Source organism: Lagopus muta, chromosome Z (assembly GCF_023343835.1).
Source record: "Lagopus muta isolate bLagMut1 chromosome Z, bLagMut1 primary, whole genome shotgun sequence".
NCBI lineage: Eukaryota > Metazoa > Chordata > Aves > Galliformes > Phasianidae > Lagopus > Lagopus muta.
In genome coordinates this window covers 26,371,368-26,397,477 of record NC_064472.1, presented here as the reverse complement: position 1 = coordinate 26,397,477, position 26,110 = coordinate 26,371,368, and the positions used below count along the sequence as shown (strand labels likewise).

At 41.6% G+C, this 26,110-nt stretch overlaps 1 protein-coding gene across 4 annotated transcripts in view; it reads right to left on the bottom strand.

The window, feature by feature from the left end:
- The window catches only part of KANK1 (KN motif and ankyrin repeat domains 1), a 116,220-nt gene that overhangs the window by 40,168 nt on the left and 49,942 nt on the right, over positions 1–26,110 (bottom strand). For all 4 annotated transcript variants that reach the window (XM_048930543.1, XM_048930545.1, XM_048930542.1 and 1 more), the window contains one exon: positions 7,686–7,802. In XM_048930543.1, the coding sequence (XP_048786500.1) occupies positions 7,686–7,722 (37 nt within the window). In that variant the 5' untranslated portion in view covers positions 7,723–7,802. The remainder of the gene's footprint in view (positions 1–7,685; positions 7,803–26,110) is intronic.

Here is a 26,110-nt window from a genome sequence, read left to right as displayed (position 1 = left end):
AACACCAGTCTACTTTTCTAACTACAATCACGCATTTTATTATATTTACTTGTACTCTATTTCTTCCTTTACAATAAAAAATAAAAAAATAAAAATTCACAGTTTAAATTTGTCAGGTAGCTTAAGCAAGAGACTAAAACTTGACCTCTTTGCTAGGATTAGATCTGAAACTCCAGTAACAGCAGGCAAGTTGCACAAGTGCACCTCATTTTTATTACTAGATCTTCTGCAATCCATACAGTGGTGCTTCAAGCAGAAGGATTGTTTTTTTGAAAAGCAGGTAGGAAGGGGACTAGGAGTACATCAGCAAACATGCCCCTCAGCAATAAATAACTACTCCAGACCGTCAGTGTCTGGTTTGCATAAGGAGAACAATCTGTTCCCAATTATCAGTTAATTTGATCCTCACTCTAATCTGACCAAACCTTCAAACCAAGCTATTAGAAGCTGTTTCCACACCCTCCCTCCCCACTCCTACTTTCAAACAAGTACTGAAGGACAACACAGGAATATCACAGGCAGGACTTGTAATGCTGAAGGAAAGCAAAATATTTTCATGTAGAAAAAACATCTAGAAACATATAAACTAAAAAGCAGAAGACAATCACATATAACATATAACAATGGGAGATAAATAGGGAGGAGAAATCAAGCAAGAAAACAGAAGGGCTGGGGAAGGGGCAAGGGACATATTACAATTTCTGCAGAAAGTAGGAAAGGATGCAATTGCACAGGGATGGACTGATGGAATCTGACACCCAGCCACCTCCACACACCTGCATTCTTAGTTTTGTTAAAGTCTGTGTGAAGAGTCAGATAAAAAAAAAAAAAAAAAAAAAAAAAAACCACCTCAAGAAGGTAACTTAGTATGTTATAAGAATCTTAGAAAAGAAAGCAACATGGGAGGAGGAAAGCCATTTTTGTACATGGCTGACCTGCTGTACCCCATCCAGTGCAAACTGCAAAATGCATCAGATAGGGAAAGTCAACCATCAGATTCAATCAACGTGGCAAGTGTGATTTCTAGATGAAATTAGAAAGAATGGAAGAAATAAAAGGGAGGATGGTCAGAAGCAAGCTTCAGTGTGGCAGCTCAGAGCTGGTCACCTGGGGACACGCTGGCAGGAACCCATGCTCTGCCACCAAGGGGAGTCATGTTTCCAGAGGAAGGAAGTGGAGACAGTGCATCTGTGCCAGCATGGGCAGCCTCTCAGCTCCTAAAACTGCTGTGAAAACATGATACGGGAAGCACTGCCTTTCTGTCATCTCTAGTCTAAAGCCTTACAAATGGCACAGAAAGGAGGAGTAAGGCTGCTGCAGAAAGCTTCCCAAGGACTCCTGCTCCAGCATTAGCCCAGCAAGGCACACAGAGTCACAAATTATCCCATGTTGGAAGGGATCCACAAAAGGATCATGGAGTCCAACTCCTGGCTTCACACAGGACCACCCAAAAATCAGACCATACATCTGAGATTACAATCCACAATGGTGAGATGATGCCTGCTCAGCAAGGAGTGTCTGCTACTGGGTCACCCTTGCACAGGCATTCATCATTCACAGAGAGAAGACAACCAGCTACAATCAAGTTATTCCATCCCAACAATTTCCCTGGAGGACTATGTACTTTTAAAGACTATAGAATCACCTCCCTTCACACAGGGACACCAGGCACTCAGTTTCATACAAATTGTTCCCAAGGTGCTTTCTACAGCAGAATCTGGGATAGTAGGGAGGAATACTGCAGAACACAAAAATGTCTTCTTTTAGGTTGAATGACCACAGGAGGGTTTGCCGTGTATGAAAGGAAGGAATAAGCAGCAGAGAGAATTTCTCATAAGTAGGAAAGCTTTTCTTGTGACACATGCCTGCACTAATATTGGTGCCTGCCCCTCACCTAAGCCCCACAGGCTGCTCCTCTGTATCCAAAGCACTCACCACACAGCCATCAGTACTGACTTCTACAATAATGTAAGGGCTTTTATTGCAGAATGGCTGAGGCTGGAAGGGACCTCTGCAGGTCATCCAATCCACCCTCCCCACTCCAGCGGGGACATAGACAAAGTGACAACTGTTAATCACCACCAATTCAGTGAAATTACAGGGTGCCATAAACAGCAAAGTGGTTCTCTTTATGTTCCTAGAGCATCATTGGCTATAAAATAAAATATCAGCACCCTTTTCTGTCTCTGGGAGTGTGGAGGGCTTGTATTGGCAGCAGAAAGAGGCCACATGAGGAAGCGTAGGTACAGCCCATGCAGGAACATCTCAGCAGCTTAGACAAGGAAGAATGTGCCTGCATCCATGAGCGAGCCTGCATCAGACAGGTATTAAAACAGCGTTCTAAATGACATGCCAGAAGCCTCCAGGAAGTTACAGCAAATAACATGAGACAGCCCTAACCAATTTGCTCTTTTTCTTGTGGCACTTTGTCTTTCTTCAAAGCATCAGTATCTGACTTGGCTTTGTGCTTTGGACATCTGCTTCCCAATACACCCAAATGTTTCCAAGGACTGGCCTACCTGGAGGTTCTTCATCCAGACCTTTATGTCCTCAGCTCCTCATGGCACCCTTTCAGACTTTCTCCTGCCCACTTGCCTTCCAGCAGAGTCCAAGATCAGTCCCAAAGGCAACAAGTTCCATGGAAAAGAAGGTATGTGATGACCCCTGCTCGTCTAAGTCTGTCAAAAGCCTCTCAGTTGGACAAATACAAGTAATTGTGTTTTCAACTGTTCTATTGTGGCAGCAGCTGCAAACTTGCATTACAGGTATCAACTAGTAATTGCATAATAAACAATTATTAGCCCAATTAGAAAGTTGGCAATGGCTGTGAGATCATGAGCTGCATCTCCAGCCATCTGTCCTGAAGGCGGATCTGGCATACAATAGCATAATGAAGGAAGTTTGGTACTCTTTATGATAAAGATGATGTGAAATCACTGTAGGCTCTTTCACCCTTCACCCTCAGTATTTCAGGGTCCCTCCCTTGCTTGCTTTTAAATACTGGGCATGGCCAGAGTGACTCACCAAATCACTCCTGGGCGAGGCAGGAACAGGACATCACTGACAGCGCTGCTTTTCATCTGCCCATCCAGAAAGTACTAGGCTATGTGGCAGTTTAATGGTCCCTTACTGACAAGTATCTTACCAGCTGCAGAAACACACCTTCAGCATGTATGTGTTCCCATTAATTTTTTAATTGACTGAGGGTCAATGAAAAATAGTGGATATTCAGCTAAAATTGGTAGTGGTGGCAATGTTCCAGGGCACAACTCTTTCTTCTTCAGCTGTACCTGAGATCATTAGGCTGGGAACCATGCAAAACTCCATACACATTGCCAAAAATTATTTGCATTAGGAAAATCAAATCATGAAAGAGAAACTCAAATAAGCCCGTAACTGAAAGGGTGTCTACAAATGTTATGAATTCTTACAAATCAGTGCAGAGAATGATAAAAATATTCACTCTAAGCAGATGTGTGCTCTGCAGAGTAACCGTCCACATATAAAAAAAAATATCAGAAGGACACCAGGCTGCAACACAGCGACCAACGCTTCCACTTTATATATACACCACTAAATGCCTCAAAGATCCACAGTCCAGATCTGGTGGAGGTGACAGGTCCCAGCAGCCTGGGCTACCACCCTGCAGCTCCCATCCACAGGCACCCAACGCCTGAATGCTGGCTGCTGCAGAGAAGGAAAAAGGGAATAGCTTGCTCTACCAGTGCAAAGGGAGCAGTGACAGTGATGGTGAACTGCTGTGATGCCGCTGGCTTAGGGAACTGTGTAGGAGTCTGAAGGAGGTAAAGCATGTAAGTTAAACATACAGTCCAAGTGAATCTGTGCGAGAAGCATTCTCTTGCTGAAAGTGAGATGGGAAGGCGTGAAAACAGATCTTTAAAAAAGGTGAGGAGGAAAGCTGAGAGAAAAGGGAGAAAAGATTAGGAAAATCTCAGGCACCAGATGTCCAGAAAGCAATATGCATCTACTTTACAGCAAAGTAAGAATGTTCGTGCAACAGCCTTGTTATAGTGACCCCTGCAGCCCATCCTGCTGAGGAACACTAAAAAAGCTTTTCCTCTGCCAAAAAGCTTTTCTGTGTCATCGTTAAAGAGGTGACTAACAACTCTGCAAGCTCTTGAGACAGAGCATGAGAGGCTTAGGGAAGTCAAATAAAACAGTTGTTTTTATTACGGTTAGAAACAAATATGGTTTTTAAACTTTTATCTTTGTAAATCAGTTTCCTATGTTTCTTTTGCCACTTCCTTGTTTTCTACAGCAGAACAAATGGAATTGCAGTGGAGTTTCACACCGTTCTGTGCCTTTCAGAAAATGTTCTGAAAACAAAGTTTCAGCAAATCAGATATTAGTGAAAGTAACTAGAAATAGTTCAGGCTGGATTTTAAACTTCAGACAGGTACATACTGTGCTTTTCAGAGCTGACCTGAGAATCCTTCTAGAGATATAATTTACACAAACGTTTGCAAAATCTCATTAGATAAGATGATTTAAGCATCAGTCCTAGCAAGCACAAAAGCTAACAATTACTGGAAGTTTCAACTAGCAATTAACAAAGACATTAATGCTATTTTAGAAAACAAACCCTTAAAAAAAAAAAAAAAAAAGGTATATCCCCCAGTAGCCCTGCACAGACACAGAGTATATCTCAGAACTTGCTGTAGCTCCCTAGACAAGAATGTGACAGATTCTGGACTTACTGCGTTGCTTAGCCCTGCACTGAGCAGTCAGCTCACATGCCACTCAGGCAGGAAGATAGCAGAAAACAGTTGTGACTACTCAGCACTTAACTGTTAAAATAAAGCTTTTTCTGCAAGCGCCAACTCACCTGCCAACAGCATTAGAGGGATCTAAGCAATTTTCCAAGCATACAGCAGAACACTGATAGAGCTTACTTCAAACATCAGAACTAAGTTTTCAGAACTAAGTTCTAAATCAGTTTCCAAAATGCAGAGATTGTATGCTTGCAGCCTACAGAAATACAGCCCACATTCGTGTAGTGAAACCAGAAAAGGAGTGATTAAACTTTAAGTTAGTAATTCAGCAGTAAACAAAACTGTTGACAAACGGCACTGAAATCTATATCATAGCCTCTGTTACTTACTAGCCATATTTAAAGTCCATGTCTTTACTGAAATATGCAAGAGGCAGTCAAATTTATGTTTGATTCTTTCATGAAAGCCATAATCTGTTTTGTGCCTTATCTCACGTACATACTCAACTGAAAATATTTACAGTAAAAGTACTTCTAAGAAACATCCTTTAAAAAGTCCTCTATACAAATGCAAAATAGCTTAATCCTTTCCTGAAAATGAGTTCCAAATTCAAGCATTCCTTTACAGATTTTATCTGAAACAGCAGTAGTCCATTTAGACTTGCATAATTTAAAAAAAATTGCCAAAATGTCATGTAGGCATAACCACTAACAGTGAAAGTACTCACATTCTCGAGTTAACCAAAGCAAACCACTGCTCCTTAGTCACTTCATACTTGAATTGCAGCTGAACATGTGGTCAAACTTGCCCCAAAAATTCGAGTAACGTGCAGGTTAGCAGTCCATAACAAGTATTTCTCATTCTTTTCTTGTTGCTGATTGATTCCGTGGGTGCAGAAGACACCACACCAGCAGTTTCTCTTTTGCACTCTTAGAATTCTGTGCACTTAAGGAGTTTGCTTCAATACCTGCAACGCCCATATCAGCTCCTTCTCATCCAAAGGCATTCTCTCCCAGGCACTCAGCAGGGTAACGAATCGCACGTACCTGTAGCCCAACACTCTGTCCATTATGAAATCTAAGGATTTGGAGACACAGGCATATGTAGCTGCATGTTAGAACGCTGGCCTCAAGGGTTTGCAAAGCCAACAAGTCCTGACAGTCTCTGCAAAACGTTCTCCTATTTAGTTCTCAATTAAAAACTTGCAATTCATTATAGCGTCTTTCTGCGATTAATGGAACAAACAGCTAGTATCCTGCATGAAGCACTGTTTGCATAACAGTTCAGAAACTAAAACTTAATCTTGCATTAACACATCCCCTATACAAGCACTTGGCTTTTTTATTCTTAAATACCTGCTCACTAAACTTTTCTGATAGACCATTCTATTGAGGGGGAATGCGTATGGAGTAATAGCAAACCAATCAGCAACAGTCCGTGCACAATTCTTCATTCCATTTAAGCAGAGGGAATTGTTCTGCATGACTTAAGTTAAAAGCACACTACTGAAAAAAAAAAAAAAAGCAAATTATAAGAGGGTTTAGGCAGTAAACAGCTACAGTTAAGTCACACAGCAGAGGATTCAAAGTCTGCTTTCTCTAAAAGCATTACAAAAAGTAGCAAAAGACAATTTCTTTCTTAGAAAATACACTTCTACTTGTATAGAAATATGGAAGAGGGGGAGGAGGGAGAAAATATACTTTTTCAAGATTTAGTAGTACTGCTAGATTTAGCTTTAAATAATCTGCAGATAGACAACTTCAATGTTTTCACTTAACTTCCACTAGCCTTTAAAAAAGGATTCTGTTTTGCATAAATCGCAGATAACGACACTCCATATTTCACATTTTCTACTTCAGGGACACTTTAATCCCTTCCACTAATTAAAAAATTATAGAGTGAGCATACCCAGCAACTTAGGATTTGTTTCCGTAACAGAGCATACCTGTTAATGAGATTGATGCTAAAAACCACCAGATAAGCCAGTTCTCAGTACCTGCATGTCATGATCCACTGAGTATCATTAGAATGTGAGTACATGAGCCTCACCAATAAAAAAGCTGAAATTCGTATAGATGCACATAGTAATAGAGGTGTTTAAGGTTCTTCTCCAGGTCTCCAGCCACCCAAGCCTGTCTTGATAAATCTGTTTCCCACCATACCTGTATCAAGAGGTCTCAGAAGAACACCCACAAGCTCCTGCCATGCACTTGAAATTTTCCATATAATCCCCCTGTGGAAGCCTGAGCTTTAGTGGGATAAAGCTATGTTTGTGCAGCAATCAGGAGAGCAGGAAAATATTGACACAACTGCAAGAGGAACACGGCTGCTGTGCTTTTATCAGTCATTCTGCAATCTCTGCCCTTTCCTGACCTACCAGGCCTTCCCAGCAACCTTTGTACATGCCAACCATCTATTCCAGAATATCACACAACCAAAGCAGACATCTCAGCAGCCTCCTGAAATAACAACAACAAAAAAAAAACCTGAAGACCTCCTCTTGATGTTGCTTGCTTAGAATCAATAAAGTAAATTTAAATTAGCCAAACCCACATGGGCAATCAGGAAAGGCTGGATATTCCATGCTGGTTAATCTCTCAAAGCAATTACAGGCACAGGATAACAACCGCACGATTTCCTGTAGCAAAGCTCCAGCCCTCTCAGGGTGGTGTAAGGCTGTGTAAGTCTGTGAAAGTGAACTGTGCTGTGAACCAGTAGACCAAGTTACCAGCTCGTACCATTTCACATACAGCTTTCACTCTTACTATTCAAAAGATTACTGAGAGGATGGGGACAAAGGATGGGGCAGCCAGATTCTGATCGATCTGGAAAATAGTTTTCAGTGTTTAGTTTTGACTCCAGCCACTTCCCCTTTCTGCTGCTTTCACAATGTAAGAAAAAAGGCAAGCCAGAAAACATGATACAAAATGAGAAAAACATCTGATGAGTTACCTGCAGCACTGCCGTTAGTATTTGCTGGGTAGGCCATGTTTGCTCAGTGACACATCCAGAGCTATGTTGTTAGCTGTCATGCAAATGTCATGCATCAAGTCCAACCAGACATGCAACCTGAAACAAATGAGAAAAGGGCAGTTAAAAACAAACAGTTTTAGAAGTTAAGTACATTAAGCAGTAGGCATTCTTGAGTGCTTAAAGTCTTATCTTCAGTGCAAGCTTCAGCATAGCAGTCACTCACTTAATTAGTCCCGGCTATCACATGCTGACAGCACCCAAGGAAGACCAGCTGAAATAACTTTTTTGGGGGGGTCTACCTCCAGCTTTTTTTGCTGTTTGTTTCCACACAAAAGGTCCCTCCCATTTGCTCGCACCCAGTAAGTTCTAGACTGCCCTATGGTTTATGAGGTTAGAGGGTGAATGAAGAGTGCCTCCCCCTGCTCTGCTTCCGCATCCATTCCAACACAGCTGGATGATTGTTGGACTGATGGCCCTTTCTGAGCTTATATGTCTTCCAAGAGAGGTAAGGACAGAAGATCCGCTCCAAAGGCACAGCTGTGACCTGATCAACCACTTGGCCAAGAGCTGCCCCATGAAACACTGGCACAGGGAGCTGGCATGGACTCCTGGCCAGGGAAGTGCACAGCAAGACCAGCTCTGAGATACCACTGCTGTTGGAATTTGGATGCTTTGTTTCCAGCCCCTATGCAGCAGACCCACAGGGGCACATAAGCTCTGGCCACAGGCTGCTTTAAGAAGTGGAACCCATCTGAAGCTTAGGCTGTAGAAGAGGATAACTGTGGCCTTGGCAGGTGGCTGCAGAACAGAAAACAAACAAAAGGATTTTCTTCTGCCCACTGCAAAGGTAGCTTGCTTACTGCCCTCATCCTCAGAGCAACAGAATTTAACTCAGCCCCTACTGCTGAGAAGCCTCCTCCTTGGCTTCTCTTCAAGCTTTCAACAGTCCAAACAGCATTGCGTTTTGTTGACTCAGAAAGGTGGAGCTTAGGTGTATGAAAAACACCATGCTTCTACAACCCCAGTCTGTCTCACGCTGACAGCTCCAGTCACATTTTTCCAATTATATTTGATTTGGCTCTGACAGTACATGCATGGAAGAATTTAAAAGCTAAGAAGATTAGCCCAGGAAAAAAAAAAAAAATCCAGGAAAGAATTAGTGGAAACAATGAGTATTTTGAGTCAAAGATACACCGGCAGACAGAAATTAGTTGCCTCTTACAGGTGATAACACTCCATCACAAAACCTAATATAGCTTAGCTTTCCCCTTCTGGGAACACAGGCACAAATCACTTCATTTTTAGTACAGTCTTGACATTAATTTTCCAAGAATGCAGAAAGACCTCCATTGCAAGTCCTCCTCCCCAAACTCTGCTATATATTCCAAAATTAATGATCTCTTGTTGAAAAAATGGCAGGGACACAAATCTGTCAGAAAGACCATACCAACAAAAGGCTTAGAACGGTATAAAATAAAAACAAAAGAAGGCCTCCAGCATAGCCTATGACGCAAAATGGCCCATCACAAGGTTGCAGACATAATACAGTAAAGTATCTAGCTGGCTGTGCTTGCAGCTGGGATCAAAGTTTGAAATCTGTGAGCTTTTAGCAGAATATTAACTACTTCTTTCCAAGGAGAGAAATTCTAAAGCATTATTCCCGTCTCTGCTATGCAACAAGGCGATAAAGTGATGCTGTAAGTTCAAAAGTCAGCTTTTAGTGAGGCACAATAAACATCTACTGAAAAACTATGATTTTTTCCTTTCCCTATCTCAGGACAGGCTGCATGTAGACACCAGACACTGCCAGCAACACACTGAAGGGTAGATGGGGCTGAACTGATCTACGCACACTAGATTTATTCTGCTTCTATGTGCTACTCACCAGCACAGTAACAAGCCTCCCTACTATATGCTTCTACTGTGCAGAATGAGGCCTGCAGCACTGCAAAGGAAACCAGCTTTATCAGGCAGCTTATGTCATGCCAATCCACCACTTCCTATGAAACTGGAAGCAGGGAATGCTCAAGGGTGATTGCAAGGAAGCCTGAAGCAAGGCTTGCATCCACCTGGCCAGAGCCCTACAGGGTCCCACCTCCAGTATTCTTCGGGGTAGCTGCATGTGACCATGGTTTAGTCAGGTTGCCTTGCTCTCCTCACTGTTTTTCAGGAGACAGCATTCAGCTCTACATGCAGAGCTTTTATTTTGGAGGGAGTTGGCTTTGGTTTTGGGTTGTTTTTTTTAAAGGTGCAATTTCAGAGCTGACGACCTGCTTCAAAAACAGCACAGCTGCACACAAGGAGAATTTTCTGACAGTAAGAGGCAAATGCACTTGAGGTCAGAGATATCAAAATTAATAAGACACTGCCAAAACAGGGTCTCAGGTCTACAATTGTGGCTTAGAGACGTAACTGACCTAGCACAAGTTCTCTTCTGTTGGTTTCAGAGATTGTGCAGATTTAAGTGCCTCTGATAAGTGACAAACTTGTGTTTAGTTAAGACAATGCTGCTTCTGAGCTTAAGGATAAAGAAAATAATTTAGAAAGTAATCTCAGCCCAACAGATACAGAAAAATGAAGAAAAAAAAAACAACCAAAACATTATATGCATATAGGATCTAATCATTTACTACGTGAAGTAACTGGAAAAATTGCTTGTGTGTGTGTTTTGTTGTTTGTGTTGATAAATCTGAGTATTAAACAGCTGTCAAGATATGGAAAAAAAATCCAGCCAAGCTCAGCAGGCTCAAAGAGGAAAGGAATTCGTGCTGTTTTTGTAACAACATAGAGAACTGAATTTCTTGCAAGTATAACACCATTTTTAGAAAGAAACTCACACCAGAAAAGCTTCACTTTGGCAGAAGCCTCTTGTGTCAGCGAGGCACAGGACAACACTGAAGGTCACTTAAAATACACAGAGGAGAAAAACTTAGCCTGCTCTACCACAGCATGTTCTGCAGTAGAGTCATCTTACGCAAGAAAATTAGAAGTGCTTGTATATTCCCTTCCCATCTCTTCAACTCTCTGCCCATGAGTTTTCACATGCTCACTCCATGGCTGCCTGTGAATTCTATGATTTGTTGGCCCAAGGGCAAATGTAAAACAAGCAGAGACTAGCTATATGAGGAGTTCTGCTCAGTGCCACGGTTATTTCAAGTGTTCTGAATTAGATATTCAGACTCTCTTCTTCCCCGAGGTTCAATAGCAGCAGCCTTACACACACACAGTCCTGTTTCCACACACTATCACGACACCCCAGCTTCTACAGGTTTTTCCAGAAGGGTGATTCCTTAGGCAAAACAAAGTCTATGTCCTAATCACAAGGGACAGGTACCACAGCGCTCCTTTGTATTGCATCTCATCAGGACACCTACACCCATGATAGTATTTCTGAGCCTGAAATACCTGAGCATACACCAGTCCTGGCATCTGCCAGCAGAGCTGTTGACACAGAGGCACAGACCATGTAGAAAGGACAGGCTCCCACTGATGCTAACATGAGATGCTCTTAAAAAAAAATCATTTTGGTTAGATCTAAGAACAGCTGCAGTATGGCATGGTGGCAACGCTTATTAGAAGAGAACTCTGTAGCTCTGCTCTTAACCAAGAAAAGCAAAAAGAAAACCAGAATTTCTTTCTGACCAGGGCCCACAGTCGCATATGGAAAATGGTGATGCACAAGCATTTGTTAGTGGGATTCAGCAAGCCAGACCTTGGCTTTCCAGGAAGCAGAGCCTTAGTCTAAGTAGGTACACATACAGCTTTCCTTTCTTCTCATGGAAGGCATGGACTGCTAAAATTAAATGGACAAATCAGTCACTGAATAGAAGCTGATCAATAATCTGAACCGCTATGTGTGAGTACAGCTGGGACATTAACATGCTGTGTCATGGTTCTATGTTTCTGTTTTGTGTTTTTTTTTTTTCAGTATTCCATAGATTGGACATAGATTGATCTAGTCAACTCCCTGACATGCTGTTACTTCATTGGACCCGCAGTGGGAGAGCAGTGGGACACAGTGGAGCAGGATCCAAAGGTACTGGCTTCCAGTTGCTCAGGTGGACTCACTCGGACTCCAGAGGGTGGGCTCAGGAGAAAAAACAATCTATTCAGCAAGCACAAAGTAGTGATTCAGCAGGGGAAGGATTTAACAGAGCAATTCATCCATGAGATAGAATACTTTAAGAACCAGTACTGCTTTATTTTTGCTGTGGATTAGTACCAAACTTCTTCCTGACACTTTTCTGTCACATGTGGGGAATCCTGGCTTGTCCAGTTTCATTCTGCAAGACAGATGACATTTGCAAAAAAAGAACCAAGACACAAGACGCAAGATCCATCTAAACACATGGATGGTAATTTTTCTAACTGCAAGAGGAACTGGCACTGGAAAACCCTCTTCCTGCTCAGCCGGAGGGGCAAGTACTTTCCAAAGCTGTGCAGCTCTACAGGAAATAGGAACATCTGCAGCCTAATTCACATTCTCAACCCAATATGCCAGGTGCAGTTCAAATGAAGCAAGCACTTAAGCCAGCAGCAGCAAGAGAAGGAATGTGGGGAGTTGCGGTTCATATCTACCCTGGGAGAATGACTCCATAGATCACTGATATTCTCTTCTCAATCCTACCCCTCCTGTGTTTGAGTTTTTTTAATCAATACAGGTGGCAAAAAAAGTAGAGAGGCTAGGCTTGTAAGGAAGAAATCACTTTTGTTGTTGCTATTCATTATAATTAGACAAAAATGAGGTAAGAATGCAGTTACATGATAATTTTTTTTCAGGTCAGATTTAGAGCAGGTAAGTGTAGATTAGGAAAAATTTTAAGTTTCACTTTTATGTAGCAATTAACCAGTGTTCACATTCTTTCCACAGATAATGTCTTTTTAATGTTATTATCCACATCACAAGCAAAACCATGCAGCTTCAGATTCTACTTAAATTTCACTAGCTTAAGAAAATAAATCACTTACGTGGGCTGTTTTGCCTAGGCCACCCTAAAATGCAAAGGTACAATTCCCTGAGATCTGTGTTTCCCGTGGATTCTCTTAGGCAACAATCTGTTGTGATTCAGCCTCCTCCAACAACAGAGATTAATCTTACAAAGCGTGATAGGATAAGCAATTAATTTTGGACCATAATTGAGCAGGTAATCAAAAAAGACCCAACTCTTACAATATCCATTTTTTTCCCTCCATGATCTGCAGAAACAGGGAGTAAAAGAAGCCCCATAATCCTTTCAGGAGGCTCATTAATTAATAAGATACAGCTACAGTCATAATGAATTTACCTGCCTGCCTTCCTCGCTCCCTCCACTTACAGCATTGGCCTTAAAAGGTCTGTGTACAGCAGAGCTTCAGGCAAAGGCTGAGCTCTGTTAAGAAGAGCGATGTCTCAAACTCTGAGATCTGAGTCAGCAAGCTGAAGGAGACAATAGCCAAAGAACTCCTTCAGAGGGCACATGCTTCTCTTCTGTCACAAAAATCAGATCCAGTTCTAAGCTTTGTTGCTTTTGAACAGCAAATTCCCAGTCAATGCAATGCCAAGCTCTAATTCTGAAATTACACTCGAGTCAACAATTGGTCCCTTCCATCGGGATGTCCTGAACTGTTTTCCCCTCACTCAAGCAGACTTGTGTTAAGTGATCTGCCTGCCACAAGCAGTGAATAAATTCACAGCCTTCACTATCATCAGAGTCTGACATGGTTTTCTTTTGCCTACTTCTCCAGAGCTTCTGCTTCACTCTTCCGAACTATCTACTGCAAACAAGTAGGGCTTTATTGGACTGCTTTCAGTACAGAAGATGCCTTGGCAAATGGGCATATATGGGAATCTTTTAAAGGCATCTAACTACCCTGAACGACCCAGTGGTTTTCTGAATCTCCCACAGTATTGCTCTGTCACCTTCATTAACAGCAGTGCTCTTTAATACCAACTGTTAGCTTTTTTCTTCCCTTCTTATGGAGTTATTCCACATGCGTCTGAGGGATCTAGAAAAGAAATCAGCTGTTCTACATAAACCAAGCAACAGGGGAACAATTTCAAAATAGTATCCAGCAGACACAAATATAAGCAGCATCTCATGGGGACAGACAAATGGCGTAGCCAGAATTATTTCCAACAGCAGACACTATTTAAAGGCAATACTCATGCCTGAAGATGTCCATGCTTCTTGTGCTCTCCGAGCACCTAAAATTGATAGATTGGGAGTTTCAGAAGGTATTCCCATACCTCATTTCAGAATTTGTCCAATATTATTCTGGTGCTGTTAACACATGAAACTCACTGTCTCATGGGGCAGGAAGCTCTGTATAAAGAAGTACTTTCTTATCTGTTTTAAACTGGTGTCCTACAAACTTTATTGAGTACCACCAAATTCTTGCATTAGAGGACTCTGTGAAAATCACCTCAGATTACATCTTATCCAACGTCTCAGTTACTTCACTATCCTCAATTTTTTTTTTCACAGCTCACATGGAAACTCCATCCTCTGATCATTTAACTTGTCCTATTTGTACCTTTACACATATGCTAATCATGTGGAAGATCACGAACAGCACATTACTAAAAAGCAGTCTGCAAGAATAGTTTCATAAATGGGACGAAGTACATATGATACTTTTCTTAGCATAACCAAGCTTGGCTACAGGACCCAGTAATACATGGGAATGAAAATCTCACTTTTAGTGATTTTTGAGAAGGAAGAAAAGAGTTACAACAGAATCCATCTGCAACAAAAGCATCTTTACCTCAGCCAGAGAGCAGACACAGCCCCTTAAGCGCACAAGAGGGAAGCCTATTTAATGGACTTTAAAGTAAGCATGCTTGTTCTCCAAGGTCCACCAAACCCAGTGCTACCCAGAAGCAGCAGTTCTCACTGTGAAGGGCAATATCCATTAGTATTTCTATTGTGTATATTATGCATGCTTTTGTCACTTCTTACAAACACCCAGTGTAGATAGAATTGGGCTAAAATCTTCTTGCTTTTCCCAGTCTGTTGACTTGGTGGCCTACAATCAACATGCAAGAGTATGATCTCGCCTCAGCTGCTGCAAGCCTGAGCACAGGCAAGTATGTTTGGATGATACCCATCACACAGTACTGTCAAGACACCCTTCGCTCTAGAAGTCACTCCCAACAATATTATAGTCATCGCATTACATGAGCAAAAAGCCTTTCTACAGTCTGTATACTGTTGTAACTCAATAACCATTTTCTGTTTATATTAGAACAAAAAAAAAAAACATCTCAACTAGAAAAAGAAACATAATCCAGGGTCAAAAAAACAACTTTTTTTGTACCTGAAATTCCTAACGCATGATGCAGAAGACACTCCCTTTAGTTCACGCACATGAATTATGAGTCACATTAAAATACATAAATTCTGTCCAGTACAAAATTGTATAGCTTGTAATGCTTGCTGTGACAGGGAGCCAAGGAAGTCAACTCTGCTGTCCTGTGTGTGTGTGTGTGTGTTGAAGTGGGAGAGATAAGACTTTCAGTGTTTGAGGGAGTTCAGTTTGATCATCTTTCCAGAGGGAAACAAAACACAGGTTTATCAGTGTTTTCTTCCACCATGAAAAAGGCCTAAACACAGCACCAATAACAAAGGAAAATGGTTTCCAAAATCAGTGTTAATCTATGACAGGAATGAATGCATACTGGGGGCCATGCACACATCAGATGCAGTACACTTTTGACCTCCCTGGTGCTGACAACCCTGGAAGTGCTGTGCCTGGCACAACAAGCAGCTCCACTTTCTGTTCTCCAACTGTACGTGATCTACCAGTCACATTTGTCCACTCAGTGGGGAACTACATAACAGTAATCTTTCCACAATCTTGGCTTAAGTAGTAAAAACTGGAATAAAACACATGTGTACATCCCAATACTTTCAAATGTTTTTGTTACTTAAAGGGTAGATAAAGGTTGAGGTGAACACACTCATCATGGATGTTTATAAACATGAAATGCATTTAAGACAAGCTGCAAATATTTGAATGCACAAACTCTGCTAAACAGACAGTTTTAACTCTTGTATAAAGTGCCCAAATATTTAATTTTCGCTTACATTTTATGATCAGCACAAACATGAAACACACTTTAGAAACAGACAGCCAAATCTCAGTCTGTCTCTGTCTGATTTTATGTCTGAGATGCTATACGTAGAGCAACAATAAATCTGCGATGACAAATTGCAACCATGATGTGTCAGGACAGTTGTTGACTTACATCCAGCATATCTACCTCCCCACAACTCTTCCTGTGCACTGGGGCCACGAACACACAGCTTCCTTTTGACCAGGGAACACATCTAAGACACTCTGCAGGCTGTTCTCCCCAGCTGTTCCAATGCAGCATCCCCTGGGAACAGCCAGTGTGTGCATGCTTCTTCTTGTCTCCTCCCCTGGCCAAGACCATCTCTCTGAGGCTTTTTCCTTCTCCTTCAAAGCAGCAGTTGGCAGCAAACCAGTGCAGATGCTCATCTTACAGTCTGCATTCACCCCAGGGGCGTGCAGGTTGCTCACATTCCTCTTGCAAAGCCATCTCCGCACCGCACTGAGCCTGCACACTTCTGTGTCAAGAAGATGGAATTTCACAGCAACAAGAACCTGTGAGCCATCCCACTGCATCCACAATTGCCTCTTATTACTGAGCATGCAGTGAGCCATAGAGCTAACTAACACTTTGGCCTGGAGTTGGAATGTGCTAACTGGAGGCTGCCTGGAAGCAGCTGCCACAGAGCACACCAGAGGCAGGCTGGCTGGGTATTCTCAAAAGCTTCCTGCTCAACAGCTCACTGAGAAAAACTTCATTCTTTGCAAGAGTCACACTGCCTTCAAGGCAGCCAAAAACAAGCTGCCCAGGGAGCACCTACCCACCGAAGGAGAGGACCAAAAGATGGAACAAGGTTCCTGTCCCTTGGAGGGGTATTCCTACTCCATCAAACCAAGGTTAGAGCAACTTGTTCTCTATGCTTGGGGACTGTCATTTAACCTGAGTAATATAGCTTAGCTTCCAGTACTCATACTCTGTTTGCTAGTGCTCGTATCAACTACTCAGAGCATCTTCTCATGCTCAGGCTCCCCTTCTTTGTCAGACAGCTACTGTGGCAAATTCTGAAAAGTGCCAGGACTGAGGAAGGTAACTCATCAATAACACTAGAACCTTTTACTTTTGGGAGCCAGATATTAGAACTTCATTCATTACTTCTTTCAATTAGAAGCTCTAGCAGAGTCCTACTCCTGGTGTGATGCTTGCACATGCTGCCATTGCGAGCTGTGAAGGAGCGCTGCTCACACACATGCAGCTCTGCAGATGTTTGGATGTGCACAGTTTTACTGCCAAGTGCAGGACCACGGGCTGCAGCACTGAGACTCGTTTTTGTTCATCAGTCTCAAACCAGTTATCTAAGCCTTCACTCCAATTGTTTGTCAGCCAAAGTGACATCTCAGCACTGACACAAGCAGGGACTTTATGAACAAGGGCCCATCTGTATCTCAGGGCACTGAGGTTCATGGTTAGTGGCTGATGGTTAGACATGCTGTTAGAGGTCTTTTCCAACCTTAATGATTCTGTGGTTCTATGGTTCTGCCAGATGCCGAGCTGCAATAAAAACTGTAATTCCCCAAATGACTTGTGGATCTTGAAGTCCCACTGCTATAACCCTGAGATAGCAGAACAAGTCCACCACAAGCTGAAAAAAAGTGTTCCTGCCTATGTACGTTCATAGGTATGTTACCTTTACAATCTTTAAGTCACCATATTAGAATAGAATATAAACAGAATATTTTCTTTGACCATTAATTAAATTCTGGGGAAAATGCAAGATAAACACTTACTCTTCTAAACAGCAACACAGTAGGACAGTCCATGAAACAATGCATCCCCCACGTGATTTGTGTATGTAGTAAAAGGCTACTCCGAAGTGGAAAACTATGTGACTGTATCAAAACCATACAGGACGATCTTAGTAATAAAAGAACGACTTTCACATTATGTCACACTGTTTGGATAGGAAGATAATCCTCTGCACCCTCCTCTTCTCACAATAAAGCAAGGCCCCACCAGAAGGTCTCTTTCTCAGCTGAGATTATTCCTGTTCACATGCTGCTTCCCTAAGAAGCTAAGCCATGTTATCATCCAAGCCTCGCCCAAATCCCAACACACGAAGATCTCCTATGAACAGCTGAGGTGCAGCCCTGTGCTGCCCAGTGAACAAAGCAACACTGAGCTAAAAGCAGATCCCTACGTCTAATTGGAAGAATTGCAAGAATTGTGTATATGTACGGACAGACAGATATATACATATATGCACACATATACCCATGCACAACTTGTTTGTATCCAGTATCTCTCTGTCCTCACCTACATGTGTAATGAAGAATGGAACAGCTAAATTTTAACAAAGTCTGTCCATCAGGAAAAAAAAAAAAGGAAAAAGCTTTTAAGATTTTGGTTCCAGTTTCCTGGATCAAAGTGGAACATAAAGCTCCCTGCTATATATCCTGTCTAATTTCCCTACAAAGGAGGGTATTTTTAGTGATAATCTACATAGATTTTAAGCCTTGATAAGTGTTTTGATGAAGAAAGTCCTAACATAGAAATTTTCTCACAGGATTTGTTCCAAAACATCTCTTCCCCTATCTCACTCATTTGGAGAAACTACTTATTTTCAGCATTTCTGTCATCAAGGACGTATACACACATAACAAACCCCAGTATCTACCTGCTCATATTCCTCAGAGCAGTAAGTCCAGTGCCAAAAAGCAGGTAATGGGAACATCAGTTCATACACATCTATTTGCTTTTACTGAGAGGGAAGATAATAAGCCAAGAATAACCAAAAATGTTGCAAGGCAGCATGATACATTAAGATTAAAGAGTGTTCCAAGTACCCTTCCTACTACTACTTTTCATCCCTTAATTTTCTGAAGCCATGTAAATTCCATACTGGGAAATACTACCTTCTACCCTTTGCTCCTCCCCACCGCACTGGAATGACTTTTATCTTTTCCCTCAAAATACAAGACCAAAACAAAGCACGTAAGTTACAGATGAACTTCTGCTGAAATATTTATTGCTAATTATTAATCCATGTTTTGCCCTTTGTTTCTGACAGTGTTTCTGACATCACACTAGTAGTAATGTATTGCCAAGAAACTGAAACAAAACGGCATGCTGATGTTAGAGCCTGCAGTGATACTACAGAGCTGAAACAGTGAAAAGGTATGCTAGGCAAAAGTTTTGTCCAGTAAAAATTTTGCTTTCCATTCTCTATTTTTAAACAATGTTATGTTTCTTACATATATGTACTACTTTTCTTTATTTCTCTACTCAAAAGAGCCATTTCCTTTGCAGTGAGGCAGGCTGTCACCAAGGCTGCCAATCCCTCTTCAACTCCAATCCCACCAATCCCTCTTCAACTGTTTCTGCTGGGAGACAAATTCAGAAAAACACACTGATTTTTAACGTGTACAAAAGTGCAAAGTACAAACCAGTGGCAGTTTACCTCCACTGGTACACAATTACTGGTACAAAATACCAGCTTGTGAGTAGGACAACTTCTCCAACACACTGAAAGATAACAGCTTCATTCAGCAAGTCAGAAAAATGGAAAGAGAAGGAGAAAAGCTACCACGCAGTGCTTAGGTGAAGTTTGTGAACAGACACATTACATAATGCAATGTTGAAAACAGCGTGCAAATTCTTTAATCAAAGACTTAAAATAAGTAAAACTTACTTATGTAACTGAATACAATGAAAGCATTAATTTTTGCTGTATGATAATTATTTCACAGCACATCTAGAATGAGGAAAAAATCATGAAAAAGAAGAAAGGCATAGGTGACGTTCGCATCCAAATATACTCAAAGACTGCAGTTCTTACCTGCTGCCATCACACTGAGCACTGACTGATATCAGTACAGGACATTATGAAGAATGAGAAATGCTGAGTTAGGTCACACATCAAAATAGTTCTTCAAGAGTGAAAGCCAGCACCAGTTCCCTTCTAAGTATAGCTAAAATTCATCATAGGACTGCTCAGGTGCACGAGCCTACATGGACGCATGGACAGGAGCTATTTTCATGAGCAGCTGTGAAGTAAGGCCCACTCCTTTAAAGCCATCTTCAAGAGAGATAAATGGCACTTACATAGCAAAATTCCTCTGAAATCGTATCCACTTCACCCTGTCCCCTCTCCCACCAAAACAATTTGAAGCTAGATGGTAAGCAAGGACCAATCTAAGCTGCTGCTGGGTCAGCCCTAATAGGCACTGCATAGCTCCCAAGTTGATGTGCAGGATGGCAGGGCTGTTTCCCATTCTCTCAGGATCTCAGCACACATCCTGACCCTCAGGACCTGAGTGGCATCACTGCAGCAGTATGAGTAAGTAGTGAAGTACCATCCAAAAGCAATAGTGATAAATCACAAAAGAAACAAAACAAAACAAAAAACCCTAATCTCTAGGATTTAATATGCATGTAGTGCTTTTATCTGCAAATATAAATTTAATCTCATTGGAAAATGTTGATACATATTCCAAGTTAGTGTTGATTCATGATGGTGAAGAACCACAACTACCATCTAAAGACTGATTTCTCCCTGTGAACAGCTTTCAAGGTCTTAGTTGCAGTAGAAGTATATATTGCAGACTGAGTTTTTAGATAATTAGAAGTTAAATGTTAATCAGTTTGTCTGTTTCTAAGGGAAGGAGAAAACAAAACGAGACAACAAGCAGCATAAAGATACTAGGGCACTCCTTCAAAAAGACTGTTAGTTTCACCCATTCATCTTATAGAGCAAAATGCTGTAAAAACATGTTTCACAAGCCACTGTGCTCATCTGTGTCATCATCGTTAGCAGGATGACACATTCTTGAGCTCTTTCCTGCACGGTGCTGAGAGGTGCTGAGTCTTACCGATATGAGCTGCTGCAAAGCTGAGCACCATGCAGAGCTCATCTCAACTGAATCCAGACAGGGCCACTGGCAGCCAACCTCTCTCCACAACACTTAAATCCTGTTTGTGGGCCCACTACCTTTGTTACTCAGCTCCTGGTGTCATGGCAGGTGACTTCTGATCACTGTCAGGTGGAACCTGCAGAGTTTGTTTCCAAATTTGCTACAAACCCTTAGTGGGCATAGCAGCTATTAAAGACTGATGTGGAACAGACATCAGACTGCTTAAAATGCAGCTGGCCCTGGGGAATATTGCACTGGCTCGCACTTACTGCAGGCATGGGTGGAAATTTGCATTGGCTGGAAGTAGGAGGAATAATTAATTAACAGTAATAAAAGATATCCAAATCTCCCTGTGAGTGCATTTCAATTATTTCCTGCCAACTCTCTCACACCAACCTCTAATTCTAGACAAGATTATTTATTAATTGTATAAATTTATTGTCTTTATTTCCTAATCAGTCTATTCTTGACCTTATCAGATGTGCTGATTAAAGGAACGTTATTTACACTATAACTAGTGTAAGTTATAGACTTACACTAGTTTTAACAAATTCTCTTTAGAAAAATTCTGAGTCTTTACATAGGTACAATCAGGCAAATACCTTTGCTCTTGGCTAGATGAACAGTTCCTGCCCCTATACCACAGGTGCTGCAGTAGCAGCACAATTCCAAGTAAAACTGGATGAGGAGATGAATATCAAACCAAGAGGCACGACATTTTTGGCAGGAACATTTCCTACCTACATACAGAGACTCCTCAGTTGATGAGGGGCTGGAATGATGAGGATGTTATTTGAATTTCAAGAGGTATGACTCCACTAAAGCTGTTGCACCCTATTCAGAAAGTAATCTTACCAGAGTTGGGCTAGTAACCTGCTAGATACGCATTCTGCAGCTTTACATTCCTGTCAAAAGCCTCTGAGTTTTGGTCCAGCCATCTACAAGATATGCTTTTCATATCTTTTGGGGGTTAAGCCATATATAAGTCAACTTTTCACTGAAGAGGCATTTATATGTGACTCTATTTGCTTCATCTCTTTTAATACTAGCAAATATGCAACTGTGGCATTTCCTAAATTCCTATCACTTGATTTTGCAAACCTTGATCTCTCAAGACTGAATGTCTCAAACAAATGCTGCTCTCACCAGACAGGCCTTCATCTCTATGCTGTACGACACGTGTTTTCTTACTGACTAAGCTAATGGGCAAGGAATGGCTGTAAGACTGATTGAGAAGGCAGAACCTGGAGCTGCTGGCTCTGTCAGGTGCTGCACTGAGCAGGGCTCAGCAGCAATGCTGGTGAAGTCTCAGCCCCAGGCTGAGGAAGGCAGCTTTTCTAGCTTTAGTCCTTCCTAGGACAGCTACAGGAAAACAGCCTATAAGTCTCCTCTGAGACTTTGTGAAGAGTTTTACAAAAGATGGTAACAGGACATCAACTCATCTCTACCAACTAGCCCCATTTCCAATTATTGCTCTCCAGCCCAGATGTTTCTTTCAGCTTAAGTCAGGGAGTGCATGCTCTGAAACCTAATGCCAAGTTGCCACGGTTTCACAGGGTGACATGGAGAATGCTAACAATAGGCAAGTACAGGATGCAGAACACCTAACTTTCCCATGCATTAGCAATAGAAACATGCAAGCACTGATGCCAGCTAACTGATAAGGAACTGCTTCAGGAAATTCACAGTAGTGCCGAGCCCAGGTTCAGGGCTGCAACCACAGCTCCCAGGAGCAGCATGGCTGTTCCATGTTGGCATGTTTTTCACCAGTAACAGCACTGAAAGTATTTAAATTGCCTAACAACTGACAGACTGATTCGCCTCTTAGGTGAGGCCAAAAATATCGGAAAAAATTGAAGAGCATTTTATTCCCTCTTTCAAACAGGAAGATGTTAGGTTGTTAGTCTGTGGGGCTTTTTTCCATTTTTTGAGGGGGTGGGAGGTTGGCTTGGGCTTAGTTTTTTTCCTGCTTGCTTTTAATGGGGTGAGGTGTATTTTTTAGCACCATTTTAAAAGACCTACCTCCAACACAGTAAGACTGATTAAGTTAACTTGAAATTATTTCAGAAACACTTTCCTAGCATTTCCATGAGAAGTTAAAAGTTTAATAGATTTTTTAGAAAAACAGGCCATATTTATGCTCTGGAAAGTGCTGCCTTGCAACAACAAATCCTCAAAGCTGCTTTCTTTAGCACTGCTCCTCACTTTTGACACTCGGTCTGTCCTTCTAGCAAAGCATTTGAAACACTCAACTCAGCCAGCTGCCAGTGTCTCTGGTACTTGCAAGATGCAGCAGCTTAGACAGAGCCATCTTGGTTCCCAACACTTCCAAACACAAGGTGAGGGGTGCAGAGAGAGAAAATATATATGTATGTATATAAGACATGCACATTCATAATGTGTTTTGTGCTTTTTCCTAAAAGAAAGACACTGAGGGCCTGAAGCAAGTCCAGAGAAGGGCAAAGCTGTGAAGGGTCTGGAGCACAAATTGTACATGGAGTGGCTGAAGTAGCTGGGATTGTTCAGTCTGGAGAAGACGAGGCTTAGGGAAGACCTTATTGCTCTCTATATCTCTCTGAAAGGAGGTTGTGGAAAGTTGGGAATCAGCTTCTTCTCCCACATAACAGTGACAGGATGAGAGATAACAGTTTTAAGTTGCACAAGGAGAGGATGAAATTGTTTATTAGCAAACAATTCTTCTCAGAAAGAGTGGTAAAGCATTGGCATAGGTTGCCCAGGCAGGTGGTGGATTCACCATCCCTGGAGGTGCTCAAGAAGCATACAGATGTGGCACTGAGGAACATGGCTGGTGGGCATGGTGGGGATGAGCTGACGGTTGGACTAGATGATCTTAATGGTCTTTTCCAACCTTAATAACGCTAGCAATCTATGTTCCCCTGATCAGCTGGTAAAACATGAGTTCTTCAACACAGTTTAAAAACTAGCAGTCAGCATTAAATTGATAGTAACTAGATAGCAACCGAAAAACTGGGCCCATGCAAGCCTAACAAGGTTCAAGGTGCTGCACTTCTATTGAGGCAACCCCAGATGTAAGTACAGACTAGAAGAAGAACTCATTGAGAGCAGCCTTCGAAAGATGGACTTGGTGGGTGGAAACTCTGCCCATGGCAAGGAAATTAGAACTAGATCATCTTTGAGGTCCATTTCAATCCAAGCCATTCTCTGATTTTAATATCATATCCTGTAAAGTGGTGAATAATTAACACAAAGGTAGAAATGACCAGAAATGTCACTTTCCAGCATTGTGGCTGGTGCTTCAGGAAACACTCTGCTCTCCTTCAGTCAGTTCAAACTAGTTCAGACAACAATGAAAATGTCCTAAAAATCTGTGCTAAAAGCACCAGGCAGTTTTCTCTGGCATAAATGAAGTTATCCTTCTAGAGGGCTTCACTACCACAAGAAACCACTCATCAGTGAGACGGCTGTACAACTCAAGCTTTCCTTTGTTGCTGGTTAAAACATGTAAGTTTAGCAACTGTTCCTGTCAAAAAAATTCTTCCTTTGTTACTCACAGAAATATGTGACTTAAAGCAGCCCAGTGGTTACTGCATAACGCAAAACAGTTATTACCCAATTTTCTGTAACTTTTATATTATAGTATGCTTGTATTTCCATTTATCTTTGGTAGACCACAACCTTTTCATCATCACTGTTAGTTTTTTCTAAGGTCATACGCTGGTCTAAATTTGGAGGATGCTTTTGTTTGTTTGAAATAAAAAGCAATGATTCTTAATAAGCAGCCCAAGGAAACAAATACTGTAGAGTATACTGGTGGAAGAGTTCTGAAAAGACAGGGATCTCCTCGATGGAGTCCAGCACAGAGTGACCAAAAAAGATACAGGGAGTGGAGCATCTCCCATGAGGAAACAGTGAGTAACCTGGGTCTGTCCGGCTGGGGAAAAGACAACTGAGAGGGGATCTGAGTAATGTTTATAAATGTCTAAAGGGAGGTGGGAGGCAAATGGATGAGGCCAGACTCTTCTCAGTGGTGCACACTGATAGGACAAGGAGGAATGGCCTAAAACTAGGAAGTTCCATAAAAACATGCAGAAGGAGAACTTCTTTATGGTAAGGGTGACAGAGCACTGGAACAGGCTGCCCAGGGAGGCTGTGGAGCCTCCCTCTATGGAGATGAATATTCAAGACCCATTTGGATGCCTACCTGTGTGACCTATTGTAAAGCACCTGCTTTAGCAGTGGGATTGGACTCAGTGATCTCTTGAAGTTCCTTCCAAACCTCATAATTCTGTATTTTCTTAACTTTTTCTATGAAACATATCAATATTTATTCATTTGAGAAGGACAGCAAGATACTTACATAAATGTAAACTGAACTTATCGTTTATTGTGGCTGCATCCTGCTTATCTATCTCAAAACAAAACAGTAAGTATATCAGTTTGCTTTATTAAGCAAAATCCTGGCCATTAAAAAAAAATAAAAACACACAGCCTGTTACAATGCTTACAGCTGAACAAATTGCACTGAGCAAATTGACTAAACCACGAGGCCAATTAACTTAACACTTTAGAAAAACAAGATGTTTTATATGGGGGTGGAAGCCTAATTTTACTAATAGCACACAGGACTACAGCCTCCAGAACGACTGTGAATTGGACAGGCACATCTGGAGGACAGGGAATCAGGGGGGTACCCTCAGTATCACAGAGCAGTAGCAACTCTACCCAGCAGCCACAAGAATTGCCAGTAACGTTAAGGTAGCAAACAGGTTATGTTTAGAACTGACGTGCTCCTCCAGCAAGAAGCTATTCTTTGTCTATGTTCCACTTATCTTCTTCTTACAAGAAAAAGGTCCTATTTCAACCACAAATATTCCCTGCGGTAGCAAGACAATGAGTTTCACATTCAAGTGGCAATTCTTTTACACAGCCCTTTCTGACTTCGCTGCTCAAAACAGGGCAATTGTACAAGAAGTTCCCTTGTAGTCTGTGCTCCTAATTTGCCAGCCATGTCTTCCTAGAGCTATACTTTAAACCTCTGCTGAGAGCTAGCTGTAGCATATCAGTATTTATAAATTTTCACTCTTTATAGAGAAAACCAGACCAATTTACAGCAGCGCCCCTTTCAATCATACAGACTGTATATAAACAGAATCCAACTTGCTTTCCCCATTTAGAAGAAATTCAGTTTTTATTTGCTAATCCAGCCTGTATCACATGGCAATTTTTGCCTTATTAGCCAAGAAACTTAACAGAGATGTTGCCAAAGAGGAATGGGAGACAGAGAAATAGCTAGTCATTCCAACAGTGTAAGTTTGAGGATAAACTCTCAGTTGCATTCAAATTAAGGAATAATTCATTGTGTTAACCAGCAGCCATCTAAAAGAGATTCTGAAAATACAGATCATGAAAATACAGAAACAAAGCTTTTTAATAAAGTTCCTTTTGACCATTCTATTTCTACT